The following is a 25,907-nucleotide window of genomic DNA, read 5'->3' as shown; positions in this document are numbered from 1 at the left end:
AGAAGCAACATTAGAGTAACAAATGCATCTAGATAATGATATCCATAAAAATGCTGTTGAAAATTCACGATGAGGTTGAGTTTTATTCCTAAAAGAGATGTTAACAAAAACAGTTAACATAAAAACTCTTTAGAGAAGGATCCAGCTCAGATTTGGTCTTATTTAATGATTTGTTTCAACAGGTAAACTACTGGGTAGATGCAAACAGGGAAACTACACTTTTAAAGCTTTGAAATGGACGTTTTGAGGTTTTAATGCTGTTGGGATTAGAGAATGCATGTAGGACTTCTGAGATGGAAGGATGTGTTTCTGCTAGTTGCAGTGTTTTTTGTGCATTTCTTATGTCAGCCAAATTTCTGAATAGAAAGAAGTTTAGTTGTCTGGCTTGCTGATGATACTTTAGTGGAAGGTAACAAACTAATACTCAGGGCTTTCAGGATTCTTTTTTTTTTTTCCAATTCAAATTACAGTAAGTTCATTTTACAGGAAGATACAGAGAGGACCCAAATTAATGTTCTTGCAGTACAAGCCATAACTTCCTTGGTGCTGAGTGCAATGACAATACCTGTTGCAGGCAATCCAGCAGTCAGCTGTTTGGAACAGCAGCCCCGCAACAAAGCTTTAAAAGCTCTGGACACAAGGTAATTTTTCACTTACTCTAAAATGTGTTAGTTTATACTTGTGATTAATATGTAGTTACGATTAGCTTAATCTAGCAATAGCAAAAATGTGTAGACTGTTTTTTAACTAAGTGTATGTACAGGTGGATCTGTTTACACAGAATTCGCATGGACTTTGCTTCATGAACCTGCTGAGTTAAAAGACAATAAAAGTAATATCTAGGCAACAGAGGGCAGAGTGCATCTCTAAACATTCCTCAGTTTTAGCATCCCTGGTAATGAAAATAAGTATACACTTATTTTAATTGTAGAGCAAGTTAGTCAAACTTGCACAAAGATGTTAAATGGAAAATCTGATTAAATAAATTTCTTTTGTACTTTCAGGTTTGGGAGAAAGCTAAGTGTTATCAGGGGAATTGTTGAACAAGAAATCCAAGCAATGGTATCTAAGAGAGATAATATTGCTACTCATCACTTATATCAAGCTTGGGACCCTGTTCCATCACTTTCTCCTGCTACTACAGGTAGGTGCCTTTGTAGGAGTGGGGACGGATTTCTCTTACATTTAAAAAATAGCCATGACTTTTAGGAGTTGTTAAGATAAGCATTTAGGAATTTGACATCCCATTTACAGGAAGTTAAGCCATTTTAAGATTTGTTTAGAGAAGCATATTTAAAAAAGCTTGCCTTCGGTTTTTTTTATAGGTGCTCTTATCAGCCATGAAAAACTCTTACTGCAGATCAATACTGAACGAGAAATAGGAGATATGGACTATAAACTGGGACAGGTTTGTTGAAACTTTAACTTTGAGCTTAACTTTTGTTACATTTTCTTCTAATTTGTGGAAATCCATTTCAGAAGCATTGCTTAGCATCAAATTTAAATGGAGGACTCTGATATTCAGAGTAGATCATAATCACGATTCCTCTCAGCCCATTAATCTGCCTCTCAGAACTTTTGCTTTTGTGTATGAGGTCTACCCATGAGCTAGCTATTGAGTTGTTCTACTCCTCAGTCCTACGTGCTGAAGAGCCCTTGTAGTATTAGATTCAACTTCAGCTATTGGATTTTATTTTGCTATTGCAAGCATGCAGTTGTCCTTAGGAAAGGAAAAAATACCCCATGTAAAATAAGTATTGTTGTTTTAATCTTAAATAAATCCACTGTAGGGTTTTTTAAACTTCATAAAGAAAAATTTGAACTAAGGGTCTTTCTTCTTTATAGGGACTGAGTCACAGTACTTAACATCTTATTCTTTTCTGGTTTCAGAAGAAAGGTTAAATTGCAATTAGATATGATTTGCAGTCATTACAGTTCTTTCTGAATTATTTTCTTGCTTAATGTGATTTTTACACTTTGCTCTAGATTTTGGATCTAGTATGTTGACTTTGGGTAATGCATGCATGTTTTTTTATCAGGCTGTATCCCATGAGCACGCACTACTTTTAGCGTTTTTAGCTGTATTGCCATACAATGAGTTAGTTCAACTAAAATGTTGATGAAGGTTTAAAAAAAATAATAATGCAATGTGCAGTTCATGTAAATGTTTAAGCTGTGTGTTCATTGCCTGTAATTTAAATGAAAAATGCATTGGTCTTTTAGGATTTTTTTAATCTGACTATGAAGGTGTTGAATGATGAGTTTCTTTTGTTTTTTCTTCATGTTGCAAGGTGTCTATACACTCCATATGGTTAGGAAATAATATCACTCCACTGAGAGAAGAAGAGTGGGGTGAGGATGAAGAAGATGAGAATGACATACCTGCTCCTTCTTCACCACCAACCTCTCCTATTAATACCAGGTGTCTTATGTCTCTCCTTTGACTTATCAGTCAGCTTTTCTCTCTTCATTTGAATTTCAATAAAGCAGCTTTATAAATTTGATGCTAGTTGAAAATAAATGAGATAAAAACAAAATAGTAAAAATTATTTCAAACTAAGCATTTTGGTAGGACTTAGGAATAGCCATTTTAACTCTTGCTTTTTGTGCTTTGCAGGAAGCATCGGGCTGGTGTAGATATACATTCTTGTTCTCAGTTCTTGCTTGAGCTATATAGTCAATGGATACTGCCGTCAAACCCTAGCAAGAGAACACCAGTCATTTTGATTAGTGAAGTGGTGCGATCAGTAAGTCTAAAATACTGTTCTGAGTAATAATTGAGTATATGTAACCAAATCTTCAGAGTGAAGAAGTGTTTGTAAAATATCTGTTAATATGCAAGAAACACTGTTTTTTCTTCCTTGGCAGTGGTATTGTATGGGTAGTGCAGAAATATAACTTGCACAGCTATAGCATAACATTTAAACTATATAAACATCTGGATTGCATATTCTACTACTACATTACAAACACTTTATTGTCACATGACAGTCCTTTAATTGACTATTTGCAAAAAGTAAATTTCAGGATTTTGCTTATCCTATCTCCCTAAGAAAATGAAGACAAAAACAATTGATGTATAAAGGACTAAAGTGACTATTGAAGCGTACAAGCAAGACTAAATGTGTCTTGATAAGCATTATGCACTAGTAACAACTAACAGACTTAGATGAAACTATCATTGTGAAAGAGTATGTGCTGGGTGTTTTAATACATTGTAAATAGCAACCTTCATTCGTTTTCCAGAATCACTATAGTGGATTTGGTTTTGTAAACCTTTTGGATAAAGAAAACACTAGGAGTGGGATAGATGGTGGAACACTGCGCAAGTTAACAATTGTTGTTCGAACGTTTAAGTTGATGTTTGTGTTGAATAGGTCAATTGAAGAGTATTTGCTGACAACTGTAAGAGGGTCAATTTTTGCTAGCTACTAATGGGCTTTTTTGTATTTGATTTTAATTTGTGTATAGCTTCTGGCAGTATCAGACTTATTTACAGAAAGGAATCAGTTTGAGATGATGTACACGACATTGACAGAATTGCGAAAGGTGCATCCATCAGAAGATGAGATTCTTGTACAGTATTTGATACCAGCTACTTGTAAAGCTGCTGCTGTTCTTGGAATGGTAAGAAATTTTCCTGGAAATTTATTGCAAAATCATGAGCCTCTAGGGATTAGAGGATGCCTATAGAACATCCTAAGTTACTAGTCCTTCATTTCTGCTGCAGAATCTGTTAGTTATGTTGTCTTTTTTTCCCTTGTAAGAGGCTGGAACAGTGCATAAAATGAATACTTAACTTAATAGTCATGTGTCCCTTTTCTTTCCCTCGCTCTTGTTTTACCTCCGTCTTTAAGGAAAGGACATTAATGCAAGTCTGCATTGCTCTTTTTAACTATGTATATCAGAGAGGAGTAGTATCTTCCAATGGACATTTCAGAGTGGGACTATTTATGAAAAAAAAGCTAACATTTCTATAAACATTGAGACTAACATAAAACTGTATGGATAATAGTGATAAGAAAGGTAGTGAAAGACTTAGGGGTAGGACTTGCAGTAGCTTTTGCAGCAGCACCAGTACAAGGAAAGTCTTTGCAAGAGATGCCAAACTTACCAAAGCAGCTCCAGAGATCAGCTTGTTCTGACTAAGCTGTAATTACCCACTCAGTGAGCTAGTAGCACTTGCTCAAAAGTAAACAGCTGAATATCTTGCTTGGTGGGAGAAAAATGAAAGGGGGGCTGAGTCCACCAAGAGTTGCTTGTTGTCCTGTGGTCACTCATGTTGAAAATCTGCTTAAAGAGAGCAACTCTAGAGAAAAAGAGCAGGTGGAGAGCACATGCTGTAAAACTGGCCTGTGTCTTAGATAATTCATGAGTACAAGAATAAGGTAAAGTAATTTCTCCTAAATACGTAGAATACACTGTAAGAAAAATAAGATTTTGCTTTTCAAATCTAACACATTTTAGAATAGTTTTTGCATGTTCTTGTAGGTTTATTGAACTTTGTTAATGGGGGGTAAAGTATCTGGCCCCTTGCTACAAGAAGGACATGGAGGTGCTCGAGAGAGTCCAGAGAAGGGTGACGAAGCTGGTGAGGGGTCTGGAGAACAAGTCTTACGAGGAGCGGCTGAGGGAACTGGGGTTGTTTAGCCTGGAGAAGAGGAGGCTCAGGGGAGACCTCATCGCTCTCTATAGGTACCTTAAAGGAGGCTGTAGAGAGGTGGGGGTTGGTCTATTCTCCCACGTGCCTGGTGGCAGGACGAGGGGGAATGGGCTAAAGTTGCGCCAGGGGAGGTTTAGGTTGGATATTAGGAAGAACTTCTTTACCGAAAGGGTTGTTAGGCATTGGAATGGGCTGCCCAGGGAAGTGGTTGAGTCGCCATCCCTGAAGGTCTTTAAAAGACGTTTAGATGTAGTCCTTAGTGATACGGTTTAGTGGAGGTCTTGTTAGTGTTAGGGCAGAGGTTGGACTAGATGATCTTGGAGGTCTCTTCCAACCTAGACGATTCTGTGATTCTGTGATCTGATGCCAGCTTAATGTTCGCAGATTAAATGCGGGAGTGATGGATAGAAAGATGTGCAGATCTGAGTGCCAGTGGTTTTAGAGAACAAATAAATGGAGCACTGTACTGTTAGTTGAGTGGATGGCAGAGTATTCTTTTGTACACAGGCTGTAGGCATCTACCAGCCAGGTCAGTACGGAAGCGTCCTTTGTAATGTAGCTGGAAAGACAGAAAATCCCAACTGTCCAAGTCCTGTATGTAAATGATCCCTAATATCACGTATAGTTTACAATGCTTATCTTGGCTTTGGTTTTAAATTATGGGATAGCTTGTTTTAGCTGTAAAAAGTTAACTTGATCATCTTGTGGCATCAGTTTATTAGTAAATCTGCAAGTCATCTCTTATCAGATATATTGATCTTGTGATTGATTCAAAGTACTGTTTTAAGCTAGCCTCTGTTTTACGACAATCTTGCATAAATTATTAGCAATAATAATTAGCAATCTAATTTTTTAACAATTTTTTCCCAAGAATTTCCAAGTGGCAGGACTCACTGGTATTGACTTCTAATGAGTAATTTTTTTTGTGTGTATTAGGATAAAGCTGTGGCTGAACCAGTAAGTCGACTGCTGGAATCCACTCTAAGAAGTACCCACATGCCAAGTCGAATTGGAGCTCTGCATGGAGTTCTTTATATCCTTGAGTGTGACTTGCTTGATGAGACAGCGAAGCAGCTCATTCCAATTATCAGCGATTATTTGCTCTCCAATTTGAGAGGAGTAGCACAGTAAGATTTTTTTTTTCCCTTCCCACCATCTCCTTCATTTAAAACAAACAAAACCTCCCCTGTTTTACATTAAGTGAAAGAATACATGTGTAGAAATATACCGGCTTATTTTAGTCTGGTGCTTAAAAACTAACAAAAAAAAGAAAACTTTATTAAGATTTTTAGGGTTGCCTTGTTGGAACTTGAAAAACTAGCTTCTCTTGCAGTGTTACTGTTTCTACTTCTGACTGGAACTGTTGCATGTTTGTGTGAACAAAAAGACTTGCTGTTGTCAGTACATTTTAAAGCAGGTTGTTGCATAAAACAGCTTAAGTTTTGTGAGTTTCATTGAAACCTTGCAAATGAATTGTAGCCATTTTTGTTTGATTTACAGAAGTAAAAACATATTTGAGGGTAGGAAAACAGCTTGAAAGCTCAGATTTTTTGGTAAATTGTGTTCCCTAAACCTTACCTTACTCTTCTGTTAAAAGGCATACTCTTTGAATGAGACTTGCAAGATCAGTAGTGAACTGTGTTTTTCTTCTAGACAAGTCAAGCAATATTGGCTTGTAACTATATAGCTGAAAAAAATTGGGGGAGTGTTAGACCAGCTTTCCATGAAAACTAGCGCTCTCTTATATGGCATGTGGCAATTTTGTGCAAATCACTTGGTGATACTTTGTGTAATTTAAAAAAACTGCATAAATTTCATGTGGAAAAAATACTCGGTGTTTCTAAGTCTTATTTGTATTGTCTCTGTTCATGACCTAGACAACTTTGATGTGACAACAGTTGTTTTTGCTTATTTACAGTTGTGTGAACGTCCATAACCAACAGCACATCTTAGTAATGTGTGCAGCTGCATTCTATTTGATAGAGAATTATCCACTTGATGTAGGTCCTGAATTCTCTGCAGGAATTATACAGGTATGTGGTAATGCCCCCAGTCAAAGGTGATCATATAACCCAGGATATTTATAACATAGAGATATTTAACACTTTATTTTTTGTGATAAAGGTTTTTGTTTCATCAGGCATTCTTAATACCATGGTCTTTGATGCAGTTCCTCACATGCTAGCTATAATGTTATGTTGCTAGAAGATGATCTAAATACACCTCAGAAACAACTAGATGGCTTTTTTCTTTATTTCAGATGTGTGGAGTCATGGTGTCTGGAAGTGACGAATCAACGCCGTCCATTATTTATCATTGTGTCCTGAGAGGATTGGAACGACTCCTCCTTTCAGAGCAACTTTCTAGGGTGGATAGTGAATCTCTCGTTAAACTGAGTGTTGACAGAGTGAATGTGCAGAGCCCCCACAGAGCGATGGCAGCGCTTGGGTTAATGCTGACTTGCATGTACACAGGTATTTATTTATTTTTATACCTTTGTGCTGAGAACTGTTAGCTTACTAGCAGTGCTATTTTTTCAATTGTTTTTGCTGCTAAGGATAAAAAGGTCTTATTTTGGCATTCACATTTTGTAACAAATTATCTTGGTTTAGGAAAGGAAAAAATCAGCCCCAGTCGTTCCACAGATGCAAATCCTACGGCCCCTGACAGCGAGTCTGTGATTGTGGCTATGGAACGCGTATCTGTCCTTTTTGATAGGTGAGAGGATAAAACATGGTAAAATGTGTCATGGGGCACCAGTGGGGAAATGATTGTTTGGCACTGTCTCATCACTTCTCTGTTTGACAGTTCTAATATTTAATTAATGATATTTCTCTGCTTACCATAGCTTAAAATTGATGCTTCTAGTATACGCAGTAACACTGATGGAATCGCTGAATGCAGCACAATTGTACAGGAATGTAAATGGAAAACAGACGTGTTCTAACTGATACTCTGTTGCACAAACCATAATACTTTATAAATGTATTTCCAGCTCCCTTCAGGTCAAACTCTTGAATGCTTTTCAGGATGTCTTCTGCATAATCAAGGATATAAATCCAATTTACAGGAAATAATCTTTGAAATCAGCCTTAAAAGTTTAAAACCTCTTTTCCCCTTTCCCACCAAGTGTTGCTCTTTCCAAGGCTGTCAAGTAATTGCAGTGGAAGGGTACAGTAAAATTTCTGTATTCACATGGAACTCATTTAATGGAAGTATTTCAAACCCCCTGTTCTGATCTGACAATCTCAAGCTGTGTTAAGTGAGCATAGTAGATTTTGCATAGTAGTTTGTAGGACAGTGATTTACATTTTTTTTAGGTGTTCAGTGTTTTTTCCATAAAACTGGATGAGGGTTTCAGTTCTGCTCTCAGTGAGAACAGAGCTAGAATTGTGCCTGAGTACTTGTGAAAATATCATTCCTAAGAGTTAGCAAAACAAACATGAATAGTAGAAGCAGAAAATATGATTATTGCCTACAACAGTTACTACCTTGATCGTGACACATCAACAGATGCAGCCATTATTAGGATTTCCCAATCAATGTTCATTAGATAAAATTGTCCTTAAAGTGAAATAGCTTTCCTCCTCTGTATGGTGCAGCTTGCTTTTCCTCTGTGATATATTGGTCATTCTGGTGTTGAATGAAAGAGATGCGAAGATGTTATGAATGCAAAGCAGGGTTCTGCTTATGAATAGTCTTTTCTCTGATAACTAGCATTAGTGATCTCCCTGTCAGTTTTGTTCTTGTTTAGCCTTTTCAGTTTTTCTGTTGTGAAATTGTGTCTCTAAAGCAATTAGAGAGGTTCAAAAGTATGTGCTACTTGAGAAAGGGAAAAACAGGAAAGGGTGTCTGGATGAGGGAATGACGTCTAACTATTTCTAACAGCTTTGGTAGACTACTTTTGCTATATTGTTAGCGTAAGATTAGGTGATGTCTTGAATTATTGCAATTAAATTGAAAAATAACAAGATATTTACTGGAATTAAATCATAAAATGTTGTTTTTTGTTTTTAGGATCAGGAAGGGATTTCCTTTTGAAGCTAGAGTAGTGGCCCGGATCCTTCCACAGTTCCTTGATGACTTTTTCCCCCCGCAAGACGTAATGAATAAAGTTATTGGAGAATTTTTATCCAATCAGCAGCCTTACCCGCAATTTATGGCAACAGTAGTTTATAAGGTAATGTTTTTTTTCCTTAAATGTTTCAGAGGACTTCTAAATAAGTGACAGCCCTTCAGTAGTGGAATATAAGGGGCAACTATAATTTTTGGTAGATCTAATAAACTGTTCAGTGGTGACTGAGGTGTGCTACTATGAGCTTTGTGTTCTGGGGGAAATGGAGGGATAGAATCACCTTCATAAGGAAAAATAAAGAGGAAGTTAATAGTAGGGATTCTGCTGCTCAGGTTCTTCAGATCTCAGTGAGCCATCCTAGGTCATGTGGGCTTACGAACTCAGCCAGGCTTCTGTGGACTTGTGCTTCTGAGTATTCTGCTCTTCAGCACCTGCTTACTGGACTCATGCATCACTTATGAGCGCATGTGCACACCACATTCAATATATTAAAAATAGAGACACAAAGCAAGTCTTGTGTTTTTGTACGCTCACTTCAGTTTGGCACAGATGCCATGAGTCCAGTTGGATCCTGGCTGACTCTTTGCAGATTCACTTTGTCTGTGTATTGAGTTCATTAATTCTTTAGATTCAGAGTTGTCGCCAGCCATCCAGTTTGTGAATCTCAGAGCTTTGTAGCTGAGGAAAACCTTTACAAGAGAAAACAAACTCTTTCCTATGTCTGTCTGCCATGTCTTTATTCCTGTGTGAAATATTCTTTGCAGGTATTCCAGACACTACATACCACCGGACAGTCCTCAATGGTCCGTGACTGGGTGATGCTGTCTCTGTCTAATTTCACACAAAGAACACCAGTGGCAATGGCCATGTGGAGTCTTTCCTGTTTTTTTGTCAGTGCTTCCACCAGTCAATGGATTTCAGCGATGTATCCTAAACAGACTGAATGTGTGCCACTTTATGGTAAATTTAGTGATTTTGTAAAGCGCATCAGTAGCCTTGGGGGGCAGTAAAAGCACATATTTTAATACACCAAAACAAACAGGCTTATTGTAGCTAGTAGTGATATATATCACTTTGTGCTTTTGGTGCCTGAGATTTCAGGAAAAAAAGAACTTCTAATTAGGTGGTAAAAATGCAGTTACCTAAAACTGCTGTGTGAAGTTCTGTTCCTTGTGACTATGCAAGGTGATTGGGAAGTTCCATACTTTAAGAGACTTTGAAAAAACTTCACTGGATATCTTTGGATATCTTCAAAAGCTTTGTCCTATATCCCTTCTACAAGATAAAATATATATATAAAAAAAAAATCAAAAAAATAATGACCAGGCAAAAGAGTAGCCATGTGACATCATTTGAAATTTCCTGATGGCTCCTCATCTCAGCAGTGCTCTTTGGTTACAGGCAGTTGGTACTGCAGTTCTGACTGCACTGTTTCCCCCATTGGGTAAAGAAGTAAGACTTCTGGTAGGTTAAAAGGAGTTTGAGAATAAGAAATTGTGTGAAGCTAATGAAGAAATAGGATTTCTGTAGTAGCGGTTTGATTACTACATGACAATATTTTGCACAACATTTTTGGTGAACTCAAAAAGACACCGTTTTATTGGAGAACAATGTTTAAGTTAGTAGACCATGACCAATTTCTGTCATTATGACCTTAACTTATATCTCAGTCTTCCACATATTATCAGCAGAATGGGAAAACTGGAGCAAGTGGATGTTAACATCTTCTGTCTGGTGGCCATAGACTTCTACCGACATCAGATAGATGAAGAATTAGATCGGAGGGCCTTTCAGTCAGTGTTTGAGGTGGTAGCATCACCAGGAACGCCGTATCATCGCCTACTAACTTGTTTGCAAAATGTCCACAAGGTCACAGCATGTTGAACGTCCTGATGCATATTGGAGTTGCATGACTAGTGTTGGAATCTGATACGAATTATGGGGAATGCAAGATCGAGAAATGTCTGGGGTTGCATTTGTGATAAATATGGCCAGTTTTTACTTCCAGAATGCATGGAGAAGTGCTCTGCAGCACTGGAAATCACCTGAAAAGCGTAGTATACTTTTTGTTGTTGTTGACACCAAGCACCTGTGGGTGGGAAGATTTAAGGGATGTTTGGGACTAACCTGAGACAGATTTACTAACTATAAAATATGAGCAAGTACTATGTGCAAAGTAACTGTTAGTACTCTTCTTCCTAATGTTCAGCTGAAGTCACTGTGTTGCAGCTGGTAAGAAACTGACAGAAACACTCTATTATTGCAAGCTGCAGTCATTAGAAAACTTCATAGTTTTACGTACATGTATATACTGTTGTGGAGTACAGAATAGAAATCGTTTCCCAATGTCTATCCCAAACAAGGAAAAGAGAAAATGGCTTTCATGAGTTACACTTCCAGCATGTAATTCCTTTCTGGACTTTCTTATACCCTGTGGTGTATGTGTTGGTGGTATCGGAGATGTAGTGCACATACGTAACCACACTTTTTTCTTTTTTCTTCTCAGGATTTAAATTTTGAGTACGGTATATCAGTAAAAGAAATTTTAACTTAAATATTTCTATTTCTATATCATGTACAGTATGTAAAATTGTAAGATGTGTGATGCATGAGCTGTGCTGTAATTTGAGATGAACAGAAGCCACGCTACTGAATGTTTTGACATCTGTACTGTCCTCATTTTTTTCCTTGTGCTCAAATTTATGTTCCTTTTGAAAATCCATCTTAATGTACAGATTACATCTTGTTTTGCATCTCATTTTTTTCTTAAAGTGCTTTAAAACTGGAATATGTTGATTTAATTTGTCTTGAGAGACTGGATTAAGGAGGCGTTCTTGTGGTCCACTTGTAGCTTCTTTTCAATTCCTTCATTTTCAGATGTAATGGTGAAAGAGAGGACTAGTTATTTCGGATCAGCCTTTTGTATACTTAAGAAACTGCTCTTATCTGCTGCACAACATTTTAAGAGACAACGGTGCAAGCTCCCCAGTAGTCAATAACCATTTGACATTTCCTAAATGAGACCATGGAGTCATCTCGATTCAAACCACTCTTACTTTAAACAAATCTATGCTAGCAGTTGAGAATCGGAAGGCTGCTGTGGTCTACTTTGGGACTGGCTAAGGTGTTAGATTACACAACCTCTTTTATTACCTGTTGTATACATAATGCTTTAGACACACAGTACAAATATCCATGAATTTTAGAACACTCCACAGGGCCAGATTTACCTTTTGCTTACCACACAGGGAACCCCATTGATTCGTAAGCATTACATGGGGAAAATCTAGCATAGCCTTTGTCTTTAGTTGTATTTGCTTTAATTCTTGACTTATAGAAAAATGATAGCTGGGTTCTCAGTCACGTCCTATATTTAACCTCTCTTCATTTTATTATCACACCTTTTGGTGACACTTGGAAAAACAAAATAGTGTTGTCAGGAGGAGCATGTACTTGTATGTATTTCTGTATATAATGTATATGTTGAAATTATACACGTGACAACATTTAATGTATACAGATGTGTATATTTGTATTTATTAAACCCATGTATTTAAACTAATTCCAATTTAGACCAAAAATTGTTGCTTCTGCCCATTAATTGATTTAAAAGGAATTGTCCACTGGGGTCACTTCCTCTTAGGTAGACAAAAACTGATAACATGGGCAGTAGAAACAACTGTAGACATTGCTGTATTTAGCTCTCTACAAATCTTACTATCTGGAGCAATTATTTCTGCCCTTAGTTGGGTTACTCTTCTTTCTTGGGCCACAGCACTGTGGTGATTTTTAAAAGAAACTGAACACGAGTTCAGAAAAAGATTTAATAAATAGATACTGTTTGAAAGTTTTGAGTTACATTGGAAATTATCATAATTCTGATAGGAGACTGATCCAAGGCAGTGAGATATAATACCCTGTGCTTTCATGAAGGGTAGTATAGATCACTCTTCCCTTTTGTAACCACCAATAATCGTTTTGTACTGTAAACCCCCACACCAGTCAGTTTTTGTATGATATATAGTTTAAGTGAAGATATTTTTGTAAGCTATTTTCCAAAATTTAAAATAGATTTTAATATATTTTTTAAGCATCAGGTTAGTCATATCCTCACCAACAGTATACGTTGTGTTACAAACTGTTAAATTCTTCATAATTTTAAGCTCCTCATGATTAACACAGACTAGTTGGTTACCTTGGCATAATGGGAGCTAGTCCCTGAATAAAACGTTCCAAACCAACCCATTTGGGACTTGCCATAGAATCTTTCCAACCACTGAAAGGAGTACATTGAGCATCTGATGTGACAAAGCCCCTTTTCCTCAAATGGCCTTTAAGCAAGTACTTGCATTACCCAGTTCTAGATGAGCTTTAGAGCCGATGCAGTCAGTTCTAACCTCGCAAGGATTCACTGCTAGTAATAACTTCCTTTGTTTTAACCTCTCTTGGAGATTTGTCATAGTATACCTCCTGAACCGTGTTTCCGAAGTGTCTAAAGAACAGCACCTCCTTTTAGAAATTCCCAGTGACCTGTAGGGAATGTAACTTAAGGGTCTTCCTAGTGTGGGAACACACACCTGTAGTGCTTCAAATCTAGCATTTCGCCTGCGGCACGCTTTTCTGTCTACTTCCTCTAGTTGCTTTCGCCACCCTCCCTTTTCTTGGAGTGAAATCCTACTTAAAATCACTCCTCCCTGCTTCTAGTGACAGGAGCCGATAGATCTGTGATGGGGACTGCAGCAGCAGAACAAGGGCCACTAAGAAATACTGGTGTTGGGTTTAAAGAGGGAAAACAAAAAAACAAGTGCTTGTCCCTTGAGATTGATTTAAGGTGAAGCTTTATTTCACAGACTGCTTTTAACTTGCTGTAGACAGCAAGCTACTGCTGAAAACTGGGCTGTTCAGTATTTCATTTGTTTGGCCTTAAGACTTGCATTTGCTGTGCTGGCTAACCAAAGCAAAGAATTCCTTCAGTGTGCTCTGCACTGAAACGGACTTCTTTACCCCCTTACAAGATTAGACATACAGTGTAAATGGGAGCATAATTGAGAAAAAGACTCAGTGAAAAGACAGATGAATGTTTAAAATGTCAGTTACAACAAGAGTCATCAAAGAATCTACTCAATCCATTGTGTGTCCCTCCTTTAAGAGCTTTTTATATTAGCCCACTTTCTACAAGCTCTTGGGCCAGCTACTCCCTATTCCATTAAAGTTTGGTTTTATTCAGCATGCCCCATCCCTTGCACTGACTGCAAGAGGAGCTGGAAACTACAAAACATTGTAAATCAGTTCTTACTGGGGGGATTTGAAGTAGTCTCTTTACTGCTTATGCTCTTTGCCAGTTGAAACTGAATGTGAGTTTATTTAAATCTCTTGAGTATACACTCAGATGTCATTTCTTCCCTAAAGCATTTAGTAAATGATTGTGTTTTACTTTTGCTTTGGTCGGAATGGCTTCTCAGTACCAAGAAGTTGCTTGTTGCCTAAAAGACATCAGCTATCCGTAAGCACTGAGTAATACATGAACGGATATTGATCAAATGAAGTGGGGAATGAGTGTAACCTTTTGGGTTGAAAGTAATTTGTTGATACTTAGTAGTTTTGCTTTAAGAGCATTCTGTCTTGCCATTCCCCTTTTTAAATGGCTGTTAACTTTATATAGCAGATAAGGAGGTTGTGTCAGAAGCACTGCAAAGACAGTTCTCCAAGAGCAGCAGACCTCTTTTTTTGTCTTACAGTTTTGTGGAGCTGTAATAGCTAAGCATTTACGCTTCCTAAAATAAAAGAAAACTTTAGGGTATAACGAGCAATAAATATAGCAATAAGCGGTCTAATTAAATTTGGTCATTCAGGATCTTACCCAGTGGTTGAAAGGGATGGGGTGGGAGTAAAAAGGGGACTGGTTCAAGTATGTCCATTGAATAAGGCAGACTTTTTCATGTACAATCCCAACTAAATTTTGCACTAATGATAGAAATCAACTATGTGACAATGATAGGTGCTTTGCTCTTTTATTTTTAAAACAACTTTGGTTAAAAGGATGCAGTTGGTGAAAGTTATAAAGGAGCAAAGTACTTTTGTAGTTTTTAGATAGCTTCCTTATTTTAAATTCAAAAAAAAAAAAAGCAAGCTGCTGTAAGAACTAGAGTAAGCAATGTAGCAAAATTACGGGGAAGTTCAATACGCTAATCTTACCTAACGCTGAGATTTCAGGTGAACTCTTTGTGCATGCTACCTTGAAGTATCCATTGAAAATCTTGAGAATCCCACAGTCGTACCCAGGAGAGCTTCTACAGTATGTCAAGTTTAGCTGTGTTCACGTTAACTGGGTATAAATGCTGCAGAGCATTCGTGACGCATGCGCTGCTTTTTGTCATGTGCATTTTGTGTGAGCTTATCATTCACATCAGTCTGTGTGTGCATACCATCGAGTCGGATCAACCTGACGAAGGACAAGGTAAAGGCATGTGATGCGCAGCACCCTGTGGTGTTGTCTTATTTAGCTTGAGGGCAATGAGAAGCAAAAGCTTGGAGCCCCAACCCAAAAAGCAATTGTACTCAAAGTAAAAAGAAAGCATATAATTTTAGATGTATGTTTAAGTTTAAAAAAAATGCTGAAAATACTGCAATTTGAAACTAAAAGAGAAAATAAAATATAACTATTGCTGTAAGACATTTTTCTCTGTTTATTTGAAAAGAAAAAAAAAAAGCTTGATGTATTCTCACTGTGTATCTTTTCCCCTGTATCTCTCCTTTTCAGCAGCTATCAAATATGGAGTATTTTAAAAGTATGCAGGAATACTTGAACCATCTGCAACTGTAGGTATGCTTCACAATCACCGAGCTGTTTGCAATAAACAGAAAAGTATCACAGTCGAGCTTCTAATTGTATCTGATAGTCGTGCTTGCCAAAACTTCTCTAAGACTTGGAGATCATAAAATGCAAAATTCAAGTGTACAGCTGTATTTCTGAATGAGCATTATTTCTATCTGCAGCAGTCCTATGGGGGAGGTAATGTTACACAGGGGAAGGAAGGGTTTAACTTGCCGAAGCTTGGTTTCCCAGCTGTTAGGCTTTCTGTTGGGCTTGCATCTTAGAGGCAATTTCTGGGTGGTCCTGCTGCTGCGCGCTGGAGGATCCCTCACAGTACTCAGCTCTTCAGAGGCATCTTGTTTTGATTAACTTCGCAGCGCTTGGCTGTTCTTTGGAAATGTTGGAATAAGCTTTAAAGTAGTAGCTTAATGTACAGAGCACGTGCTGGTTTCATTCTTAGTCAAAATACTCTTACATGTTTTTCCCTTGTCAATGTTGGTACCTGGTAGCAAATGATTGGCTGCTCTTGTCAACTCTTATTTTAGCTGTGCAGTCAAGAAACAAAACTGGACTGTGATAAGGTTTTCTTTTTTTTGTTTTGTTTTTGTATTTTTTCTTCCCTCAGAGAAGAGTAACAGTTTAATTTTTGAAAAGACTAACTAAAGATGAATTACCATACGCAGGAAGATGAAGCATTGCACTTCTTGGAAGAGTAGAACTCTTTCATTTACTATAACTTTCCAACTTTTCCCCACTACCTCTCCCACCCAATCTATCTCCAGGTTTGTCTCTTTTTAGTCAGCGCAGCTATAGGAGTATTGCAGCCATCGCTTTGGAATTGGTTTGGCTCCGCCCCAGTAATAAGCCCAAAAGCTTTGATTGCCTTTAGAGTTATACCATAATTATACCATGACTTTTGCATAACTGTTTGAAGAGATGAAAAGATTTGTAACTTCTAGGATTGTTAAAGTGTTGGGAGTGAAACATGAATAAGTTTATACAGTGTATGGAATATCTTCTTAGCCAAACCTCTTGTTCTTCTGCTGTACCCATAATGCTGCCTTAATTTTGTTTCTGTTCTTTCCCATGGCATATACATCCAAGTTACAGCAGTATAATCCTCACCCCAGGTGCTGTTTTCAGATCCTTCAAATTGCAAATGTCATGGGTAGATTTTGATCGGGTGCAACCTGATGGTTTCACCTCGTTATTTACATTCTGGAGTTCTTTCAGCCAGGCTGCGGCATTTGGGCTCCAAGCAAAATGCATCCCTGAGGGCTGGGTTTGACTATGCCACAGAAGCCTCCCTACAGAGTTGTGCCAGGTTTAGTTAAAACTTCTGAATAGTGTGTTTTTGCTAACCTAGCTCATCTTGAATGACATGCCCTATAAAACTTCAAATTCAACTCGATGTTTCCCTAATTTGATGTGTCCCCAAATGAGGATCTCTTATCCTCGAGGAAGGGGAGCCTACTGGGCTTTCATCACTATCTTGCTTTCAACTGGCTCTAAAATTGAAGTAAGTGCCTCGTCATCCAATGGAAATGCAAGTGGAAAGCTTGCGAACGCTTTTTCTTTTCTTGATATGTCTTGTTAATGTTGACATTTCAAATACCACCTTTGGCACTTGCGTTAACATCTGTGAAAATAACACAATTCATCTCTAAACTTTTGTTTCAGGCAAGTTTGGACAGATAGGCTTTTAACTGTACTTTGTTCGTACTCTGAAGATTTTTCTTTGCCTTTATAACTGCTTCAAACTACCAATTTTCAGTTCTAACTGAAAGTTGATCCCGGAGAACCGGGAGGTATTTTTTAAGCACTTTTGAGGCATCTGATCCTTACGGCTCTTGGCAATGTGGCTCAGGGTCAGCCCTTCTCCTCCCCCCATCTTTCCTCTGCCTTGACCCCTGGAATAAATATTTCACAACGCTAATGCTGTAAAATAAAAGTTTTGTCATCAATAGAGTGGTACATGACCGAATAACAAAAGATAAGAAGGAGTGATCCAATGTACCCAGAGGTTATGGAGGAATTGTGGGGCCCGAAGAAGTGAGTCTCTGGAAGGGGGGTGAATAAATCTGCAGCTTTTCAATGCTTACTGTGTTAACCTAAGATTGTTTGGATGTTTCTTAATCAGTACACGAATCAAATGTTTTCACGAGTGACACTTCTATCTATATTTTTCCTTCCTTACTGCTTTTTTAGCTCTCTCTAATCTCACTAAAGCAGTGTGCTTATGTACTGCAGTTACTTAAATGTGAGCTTGTGGATGATGCCGGTTTCCGTTGCAGCCTGATCTGATAACGTCAGAAATGTGAGAAACGTGAGCTGGCAGCTGGCAGCACGAACAGCGAAAGTGAAAGGAAGCTGCTGCTGCTTCAGTAAACATTGTGTGGGACCGAGTTACGTTATCAACGGTACGGCAGAAGCTGAGGTTATGCTGACAGGCTGTTTTTCCAATTCTACCATCGGCCTACTGGGGGGTTTGAGGGCACCCCTTCATGGGAAAAGTACAGCACACTTGAAGTGATTTGAGTTGATTTCTCTCAGATGACTGGTTTAAGCAAACCTGAGTTTCTTAGATCAGAAAAATCCGAACCGTGCATTGTACCTTTGAAACGAATTACGGTGGTGATGGTGGAATGCTGCAAGAAGTCACGCTGAGCTATCGGGTTGCACTTGAAAAGATTGCTAGGTCATATGTACGGGTGAAAATATGAGGAACTCAATTTGTTGCAGTGAGATTTATGGTGTTTAAGGTTCTTTTACATTTTTGCTGATGGGCTGAATACCATCAAAGTAGTTATTAATTATTAACTTTTCGGTGAGGTCTGGCTCCCCTTTGTATACTCTGCTTTTGTTCTCGGTTTGACTACATTAACTTTAGATGAAACGTAAATGCCAATACTGAATTAATGATGGTTAACTGTATTGTTCTCCGTAGCTTTATTTCATGAAAAAAATCCCAGAAAAGGAGAGCAAATTTGATTATTACTTCATGTGTAGTCCGTCATGCTTTTGTGACTTTAAAATCTCACAGAGTAATTTTGGAAGCCGAGTGCCATAAAAAAGAGTTTACCCCTAAATGGGATATTTTGAAGAGAGTTTCAAAGCTTGTCATGAAAGGTGGGCATTCATTCGAATGAGAACAATCGAAGAGTCGATGTTTTTAGCAGGACTGAAAAAGAGGTGGTGATGAGGATTGCGTGACGTGCTATTTTTTTTCTTATACTTTTTAGAGAGAAGCAATGTATTTTTAAGGAAAAAAAATATAAAACCAATCCCTACCCTCAAGTAATTAAATGGTCAATTGCTTACTGTTGGATGTCATTACTTCTGCATGCAGCTTTCATGTGGATAGAAATGTTCAGGGCAGTTTGTGGACCTCAGAGATGAGCAGTCCTCGAGCCCAAGCAGCTGTGGGACACCCAAGGACAGGGAGGCACTGGTGGCACTGCCAGGGGCATGGCAGGACAGAGCCAGGCTGACAGCTCCTAGGCTGCTGAGAGCCCTCAAGGTGAAGAGGGGTCAGGAAATGGCTCTGTGCTATCCAGCTGCAAGCTTCAAGCCAGGGACGAAGGGCTGGTAGGGAGAGGTGACTCACAGAGTGCTTCAGTAGCTTTGTTATTAGGCATTTGCTGGGCCCTGCTTGTTCTGCTTCTTAGTATCTTCTTATTCTTCATCTTTGGCCGTGTATTCTGCCTGAAGATGTTTCCTGAGCAATTTTTCCATTTTGCTCCCAGCTTTCGCATTTGGTTTTCTCTGGCTGATGGGTATTTACAGAGCAGCAAGGAAAGGAAAAACATTTTTAAATCAGTGAGCTGTGACGGCAACGCGAAGGAAGGTTGCAGAACCCGAAACTGCTTCTGAATAGTGTTTTTTACACTTATAATTAGACTTTAACTTCTGTTCCTTTATATTGTATTATAAAAGGAATAAATAGTTTATTTGTGCTTTGAACTAGTTTTCCCTGTAAATTACTACTCCAGAGTCAGCCAGAACCATCTTTCTTCTTTCTGTACTTTCTGCCTTTCATCTAAGTTAAGCAAGTGTGGTTTTTTCTCTCCTGACAACCATGAAAGTAAAATTTTTTTTCTCTTTTTTTTTTTTTTTCCTAGTAATGGTTGCATCCACTTTTATTGCTGCACTTTCTCTAGGGACAGTTTGATGTTTTGAGTTTTCAAAGATAATATTCTTGCATTATTTTGTTTCTCAATCACATTCCAGAAAGTCACTTTCCTGAAAAGCTGTTATTTTGAGTTATAACACTGTGATGTTCAGTGTACTCAATGTTGTTTTATCAGAGACTTCTTGTTTCTGGATTTGTGCACTGACCTATTGTTACTATGTTATATATACGTATGTATGGATGTATGGCTGGAGATCAGTTGTGAAAACTGGCATAGGACAGCTAAACACTTAGGTTGGGTAGTGCTTAGCAGCCTTGCTGTCAGGTAAATCATTATGAAAGAGTTTTCGTAGGATGAAGACAGCTCCTGTCCAAAGTGCTTTTTGGGAAAGGGATAGTTCCTTAGTTCTGTGATATGATTTGGTCTTGGCCAGTCCTTGAGCTTTTCATCTCTCAGCCCCGTGTAAATACAGTTGTCCAAGGGCTGAACACAGCCCTGAGAGCTGTTTTCTCCATGCAGTGCTCTCTTTTTCCCTCTTCCCTCCATAGCATGCACTCTTACAGCTCCGTTCATCTCCTTTATCTCCTTTTTTTTTTACGCTGCCTACCTGAAGGAGGAGGAGGGTTGCAGCCTCTGGCTGGTGTCCACATTGGTGACAACCCCTGAACTTCAGCTGAGGTGAGAGGAAGCGTAGAACAGAGGATTTTCAGATATTTAAGGAGACCTGGAAGCATAAAAGGAGGAAGAGGCTTCACCTGGTGAAGGTGAGGGAAAGATAAAGGGCATAGGGGTGGAGAAAGTCAAGTTTGGAGCTGATGGAGAGGACAGGGACACAAACTGCTGTGTTTGAAACTGGGTCACAGAATTGTTGAGGTCGAAAGGGACCCCTGGAGACGGTCCGGTCCAGCTCTTTGCTTAAAGCAGACCAACAAGAGCAGGCTGCTGGCTCATGGTTAACCTGTTCACCAGGGCCCCAGCTCTCCTCCTGCAAAGCTGCTTTCCAGCCGGTCAGCCCCAGTGTATACTCATGTGTGAGACGAATCCTCTGCAGCTGAACGACACTGCTGAACTTCAGGAGGTACCGGCTGACCTGTTTATCTAGCCTGCTGAGGTCCCAGTGGATGGCAGCATGCCCACCCGGTGCACCAGCCACCTTACCCAGTTTGTATCATCCGAAAACTTGCCGAGGGTGTGCTCTGCCCATCACGCAGGTCAGTACTGAAGATGTTGAACAGTACTGGGCATAGTGTTAACCCCTGGGAGGGACTGGAATCCCCTTGGTGTGTCTGATGACAACCTGAAACAAAAGATCAGAACAAAAGTTTTCTGTGCTTCCTTAAGTATTCACTTGTATGCTGACCTAATGCTCCTGGACAATAAGATGAGACACGTCCATGAGCATCCTTTTCCTCCTGTCTTCCCAGTCATGTAAGAACTTTGGTGTCTGGGAAGTCTCCAGACACCAATTGCAATGCAAGTCAGGCTATGTCAAAATAAAATAATAACAATAAAAAATGTAAAGATTTTATCATGAGCCTTCACACATGTTTTATTAGAATAATTTTGCAGCCATCCCTTCTCCACCAAGTGTGGTACTGGGTCCTACCTGAGCTTCGGTTCTCCCTTGCCTCCACGCCGGCACCCACTAGTGCTCACGGAGCCGCTGCCTTTCAGACGTGGGGAGGGAGCTGCTGCTGCTGGGGGACCCCTCCTGGCAGACAAAAATCTCGATTCGCAGCTAGGCTCTGAAGTGATCTCTCCCCCTCGCAAAGGCTTTTGTAGCTTTTTCACTTGACTTTGAGCACTCCTTTCCCCTCCCGATGCTCAGCTTTGACTTTCTTCTCCTTATCTGTCGCTGGAGAGTAATTGTCGCTTTCATGAGGACCTTGCTTTAACCTTGAGCAGCGGTTCCTGTGGCACCTGATGTGCATTATGTACTATATATAGAAAGAGTGAGGTACAGTCCTAATGTCTTCCTTGAAGTTTTCCTTTTCTAATCTGTTTCAAGGACTCCTTTCAGATGGGACCTGAAAGCTTTCCCAATTATTATAAAACTCCTTGTGATTTTTTTTTTTTTACTTGAAATGTAGACTTATATTTAGAATAGCAGGGCAAAAAAGCAGTCTTAATGGGCTGAAGCAGCAATACCCAAGCTGTTATCAGCTGCTGTTATCTGCCCTTTGGTTTGGGTTTAAATGCCAAATGGGTGTTTCTTTATTAGGTGCTTACAGAGCCTTTAATTGTGATGGATGCCCATGTAGGTTCTGCACTGTTTTTGTTTGTTTTCCCAGTATGGGATATCTTGCAGGAGAAAGGCAGAAGTATTTATGAGAATACTGATGGGGAGGGCTGCAACTGGATTGCACACTGGAGAGGGAGGGCTCTCATTTTGGGGCTTGGTTGAGGAGAGGAGTGTGTTCAGTCAGAAGAATAAAACTGCAGGGCTGCTCCTCAGCTGATGCCTTTCTGTGCTTGTGCCAGTGGCAGGCATGAGCTGGCTGCAGCAGGTAGATGCCATCAGAAATTAAGAACAACTTTGTGAGCAGAGGGGATGGCGAAGGCTCCTGGGCTCTGCTTTGGCTGAACGTGTATGGAAAGAAACGGGTGCAGAAGCTGGGCTTTATTCAGCTTACAGGAGGAAAACTACAACACTGCCAGACATGAATAAAAAGGAAAAACAAAATAACAGTGGATGGGTATTACATTAAGGGTAATAAGCAATATGCATTCTCTAGCAGGATTAGGACAAGAACAGGAACAGGCTTGCCAAGCTAAGGTAAAGCGCTATTTTTGAAAAATGAAGGAAAAAACTGCTCTAATGAGGTTTAATAGGAGAAGTATTGACAAGTGTTACCAAGAATCAGGAAAAATTACAGTTCGTTACATGGCCAAGCTGCACACAATGGATGATGCTCACCAGTCTTCAAAGACAGACTCAGTGATGTTTAGTAATAGGAACAAAAAGAAGCTGAATGAAGATGCTGGAGGGGTCTTGAACGTGCGGTAAGCTGGCTCACCTCTGCAGGGCTTCCTGGCAGACCCTGGTTGCGTTTGTACAGGTGTATCCTGGGCAGATGGGAGCCCCAGAGGTCACAGTGAGCGCGGCCATTGCTGTGCTGAGCCCACCAAGTGCGAAGCAGGGTCCTTGGCTCTGCCTCAGCACTGCACAAATGCAGTTGTTCCTTATTTTCATAGGGCATGGGCACAGACAACTTTCTTCTGCCCAGGTTATAATGCATAGATGCTCCTGTCCATCTCCCAGAGCCTGCAGGACATATGTAAAGCTTCTGTAAAGGAAGTATGCAAGCGAGGAAAATTTGAGAGCTAGCTCAGAGATGTTAATGAAAAACCGATTGAAAAATCCACCAATGTTTGTGCAGAGGCAAGAGGCAAAGACTCAAAGAAGAGGAGACAAAAAGCAATGAGAAGCTTAATGTTCTGCATAACTGTAGTAAAAGCAATCACAGCGAAGTCAGCAGACAAGGAAAACACGTGAAGATGTTAAGCACAGCATGGAGACCCAAGCAGTGAACTGGGCAATGAGGTTTTGCAGGTATGGCTGGCAGCAACACTTCTGCAACCAGCACTCCTCAGGGATGCGGTGATGAGCACATGGGGTTATGGAGGATTCCTCGACGTGATGTGACAGAAAAGAGTAAGCTCAATGCAAGCCACACCAAATGAAGAATGAACGATGGCGTGATTGTGGTACAGTAGGGACAAAGTAAAATGGTATGCAGGGGTTTTGGAAAAGCAGGCATGCCTGGATTACAGGTCACACAGAAGGCACAGAACTACTCAATGCAGGTGAAAGCTGAAACCTACCCACATAAAAATGTGTACAAATTGTTTAGGTAACAGATACACCAACAAACCAAACCCAAATAATTCATAGAATAGGGAAAACAGCATTATGGACTCACTAGTTCCTTTAGGCTGAAAGTTCCCTTAGTCCTCATCCATGGGATGCAACAGCTGTACTTGGCTACCAAAAACTTAAACGCAGAGGGAAGGAAGCAGCAGAGAGAAACCGAGATACAGCTTGGAGGGCACAGGGCCAAGGTGGCAGCAGCGAGTGGGGTTTGGTGCAAGTCCTCCAGGGAACCCCAGGACTTTCCTGTGAAAGCTGCCTTGAGCCAAGGCCAAAGGCTTCAACAAAGGAGAGACTTCTGCTCCTGATACTATTTCTTTTTCTTATTTCTTTTGTTTTTCCTTCCCAGAAGAAAAAGAGGACTGGTGAGTGATCTAAGATTAAAGGTACAGTGTTGCAATTTGAGGGTATTATGTCAGTTGTGAGAGATCAGCCTATGAATTAGAACAAAATAACTAAGTTCAGAGGCACTACTACAAAACCCATTAATAGAAAACCCAGAAATAATCCTGATAAACCCATGAATGTTTGCCAAGCAAAAGAAATTCCCCAGTGCGTATGAAAACGTAGAGACAGCAGGCAGTGCTCTGAGCATGATAAAAAATTAAAACCATTACAAGCCAGAGACCTGGGGCAGTGTGTCCTGCGGAGCTAAAAGACTGATCCCCGGGGAGCTGCAATGCAAGCCAGGCAGCAGCCCTGTTTGGAGGAGGGGGAGAAAAGAGGTAAAAATGTGTAACAGATGATGCTATTTTGCAGGCAGGTGTGTGGTGTGGGCCAGGAGAGGAGGGACAGCATGGAGGAATCCTTCACAGAGGGAGGTGATACCGCTGCAGCAGGGGATCATCAGCCTGAAAGGGGAATTGAGCTCCCGTTGAGCTGGATGCTGCGTGCGAGCCAGTGTGAAGCTGGGCATACTGAACAAGAATCACAGCCAGGGAAAGGTAAACAGATGAAATTCAGGGTTAGAGCTGTACATTTATCCCTGCTGAGGGAAGAAGTGAACTCAGCGTATGTAACAAGTTGGGAATAGCACATGGTTGTTAAGACTTTAAAAGACTGTATCTCGCCCTCCTGAATTGATCGGAAAGCAAAGCGATTGCTGTGTTTGGGAAGAAAGGAGATCGCTCAGCATTGCAGCAAAAAGTATCCAGGGAACCCAATTTTGCTGTATTTTCCCCAGAGGCTGAAAGATGTGGTCAGTGGGCTTGCTGCTCTGGGAAGCTGTCCTGGTTTCAGTTAGGACAGAGTTAATTTTCCTCCTAGTAGCTGGCAGGGTGCTTGGGGCTGAGAGCGTGGTCCTCGAGCACGTGGGGAAGATATGGCACCGGGGTCTGGTTCCAGCCAGAGGAGTTTCTGGTGATAGGGAGGGGATTAAGGCTCGTGTGAGCTGTGAGTTAGGGGTTTTGCTTTGTGTATATACTTATATATATAATAATATAGCTATAGGCATGATCCAGCGGTAGTTTTGGTGCAACATTGTAGATTTCTTTTTTCCCCCAAATTAACCCAAAATCAGTACAGTGAGGTATCAGCACAGTACGTTAAAGTTGACAGCCTCACAACATGCCTGTCTCAAGAGACAGGAAGAATGGAGAAATTGGAATGAAGATGTTGGGAGCTGCTTGTCTAACCTAACTTGTGCCATGGTCGTCTGAGGAGCACTGCTGTCCAACCAACTTAAGGTATTACTCCTGGTGGAATTTGGGAAACCAAAGAGGAGTTTGGTAAAGTAACCAAAGGCTGAAGGTAAGTTGGTGAAAGCAACATTTAGAAAGCATTTGCAGGTAGCTTTCATGTCACAGAAATTGGTGACCCTGACATTCCATTATAGAGTCCGACGCTGTACAGTGAGCCAATATAAAATGGCATATAAAAATGACACATAAGCGGCTTTGGAGCCAGACGAAGGCAACATGGGCAGGTGCCTTCTGATGCCAGCATTAGGGCTGACTGCCCCGGCTAGTGAGGCTTCTGGGGGCTGGCGTACATTTGCCCAGTCATAGCACCAAAAGGGCAGGAGCTGTTGTGGTCTTCTGGTGCAAAGCAAGCTAAGCATTAATGTGCTCAAGCAGAGAGAAAATCACCCTGTTAATCTGTGAGAAGGGCTTGGTCTTAGCTAAACTGACCTTCTGAATGCGTGGCGGAATCGGACAGGTGCTCACCAGAAGATCTTGTCCTCTTAAAGCAAATTCTGTAAATTGCAAAATCATTTCTGGGCTCTTACTCAGTTTGGTGAAGACGACCCTTGATAAAATATACTTACAAGTTTTTCATCGTCATGTCAGGCACTGGAATTGCTGCCCAGCACTCCTTGGAGATGCCATGCCCTACAAGCCACGCAGCCTGAC

General features: G+C 40.1%; 1 protein-coding gene across 2 annotated transcripts in view; it reads left to right on the top strand.

The window, feature by feature from the left end:
- The window catches only part of HTT (huntingtin), an 85,657-nt gene extending 70,244 nt beyond the window's left edge, over nt 1-15,413 (top strand). For both annotated transcript variants that reach the window (XM_040554614.1, XM_040554613.1), the window contains 13 exons: nt 487-641; nt 1,005-1,144; nt 1,326-1,408; nt 2,292-2,422; nt 2,618-2,747; nt 3,472-3,627; nt 5,600-5,790; nt 6,582-6,696; nt 6,924-7,137; nt 7,276-7,381; nt 8,681-8,843; nt 9,503-9,663; nt 10,409-15,413. In XM_040554614.1, the coding sequence (XP_040410548.1) occupies nt 487-641; nt 1,005-1,144; nt 1,326-1,408; nt 2,292-2,422; nt 2,618-2,747; nt 3,472-3,627; nt 5,600-5,790; nt 6,582-6,696; nt 6,924-7,137; nt 7,276-7,381; nt 8,681-8,843; nt 9,503-9,663; nt 10,409-10,622 (1,959 nt within the window). In that variant the 3' untranslated portion in view covers nt 10,623-15,413. The remainder of the gene's footprint in view (nt 1-486; nt 642-1,004; nt 1,145-1,325; nt 1,409-2,291; nt 2,423-2,617; nt 2,748-3,471; nt 3,628-5,599; nt 5,791-6,581; nt 6,697-6,923; nt 7,138-7,275; nt 7,382-8,680; nt 8,844-9,502; nt 9,664-10,408) is intronic.
- Nucleotides 15,414-25,907: the final 10,494 nt, after the last annotated feature.

The sequence above is a fragment of the Cygnus olor genome, chromosome 4 (assembly GCF_009769625.2).
Source record: "Cygnus olor isolate bCygOlo1 chromosome 4, bCygOlo1.pri.v2, whole genome shotgun sequence".
In the NCBI taxonomy this organism is placed as follows: domain Eukaryota; kingdom Metazoa; phylum Chordata; class Aves; order Anseriformes; family Anatidae; genus Cygnus; species Cygnus olor.
Note: the sequence above shows the minus strand (reverse complement) of the source record. Positions and strands in the feature narration are given on the sequence as shown.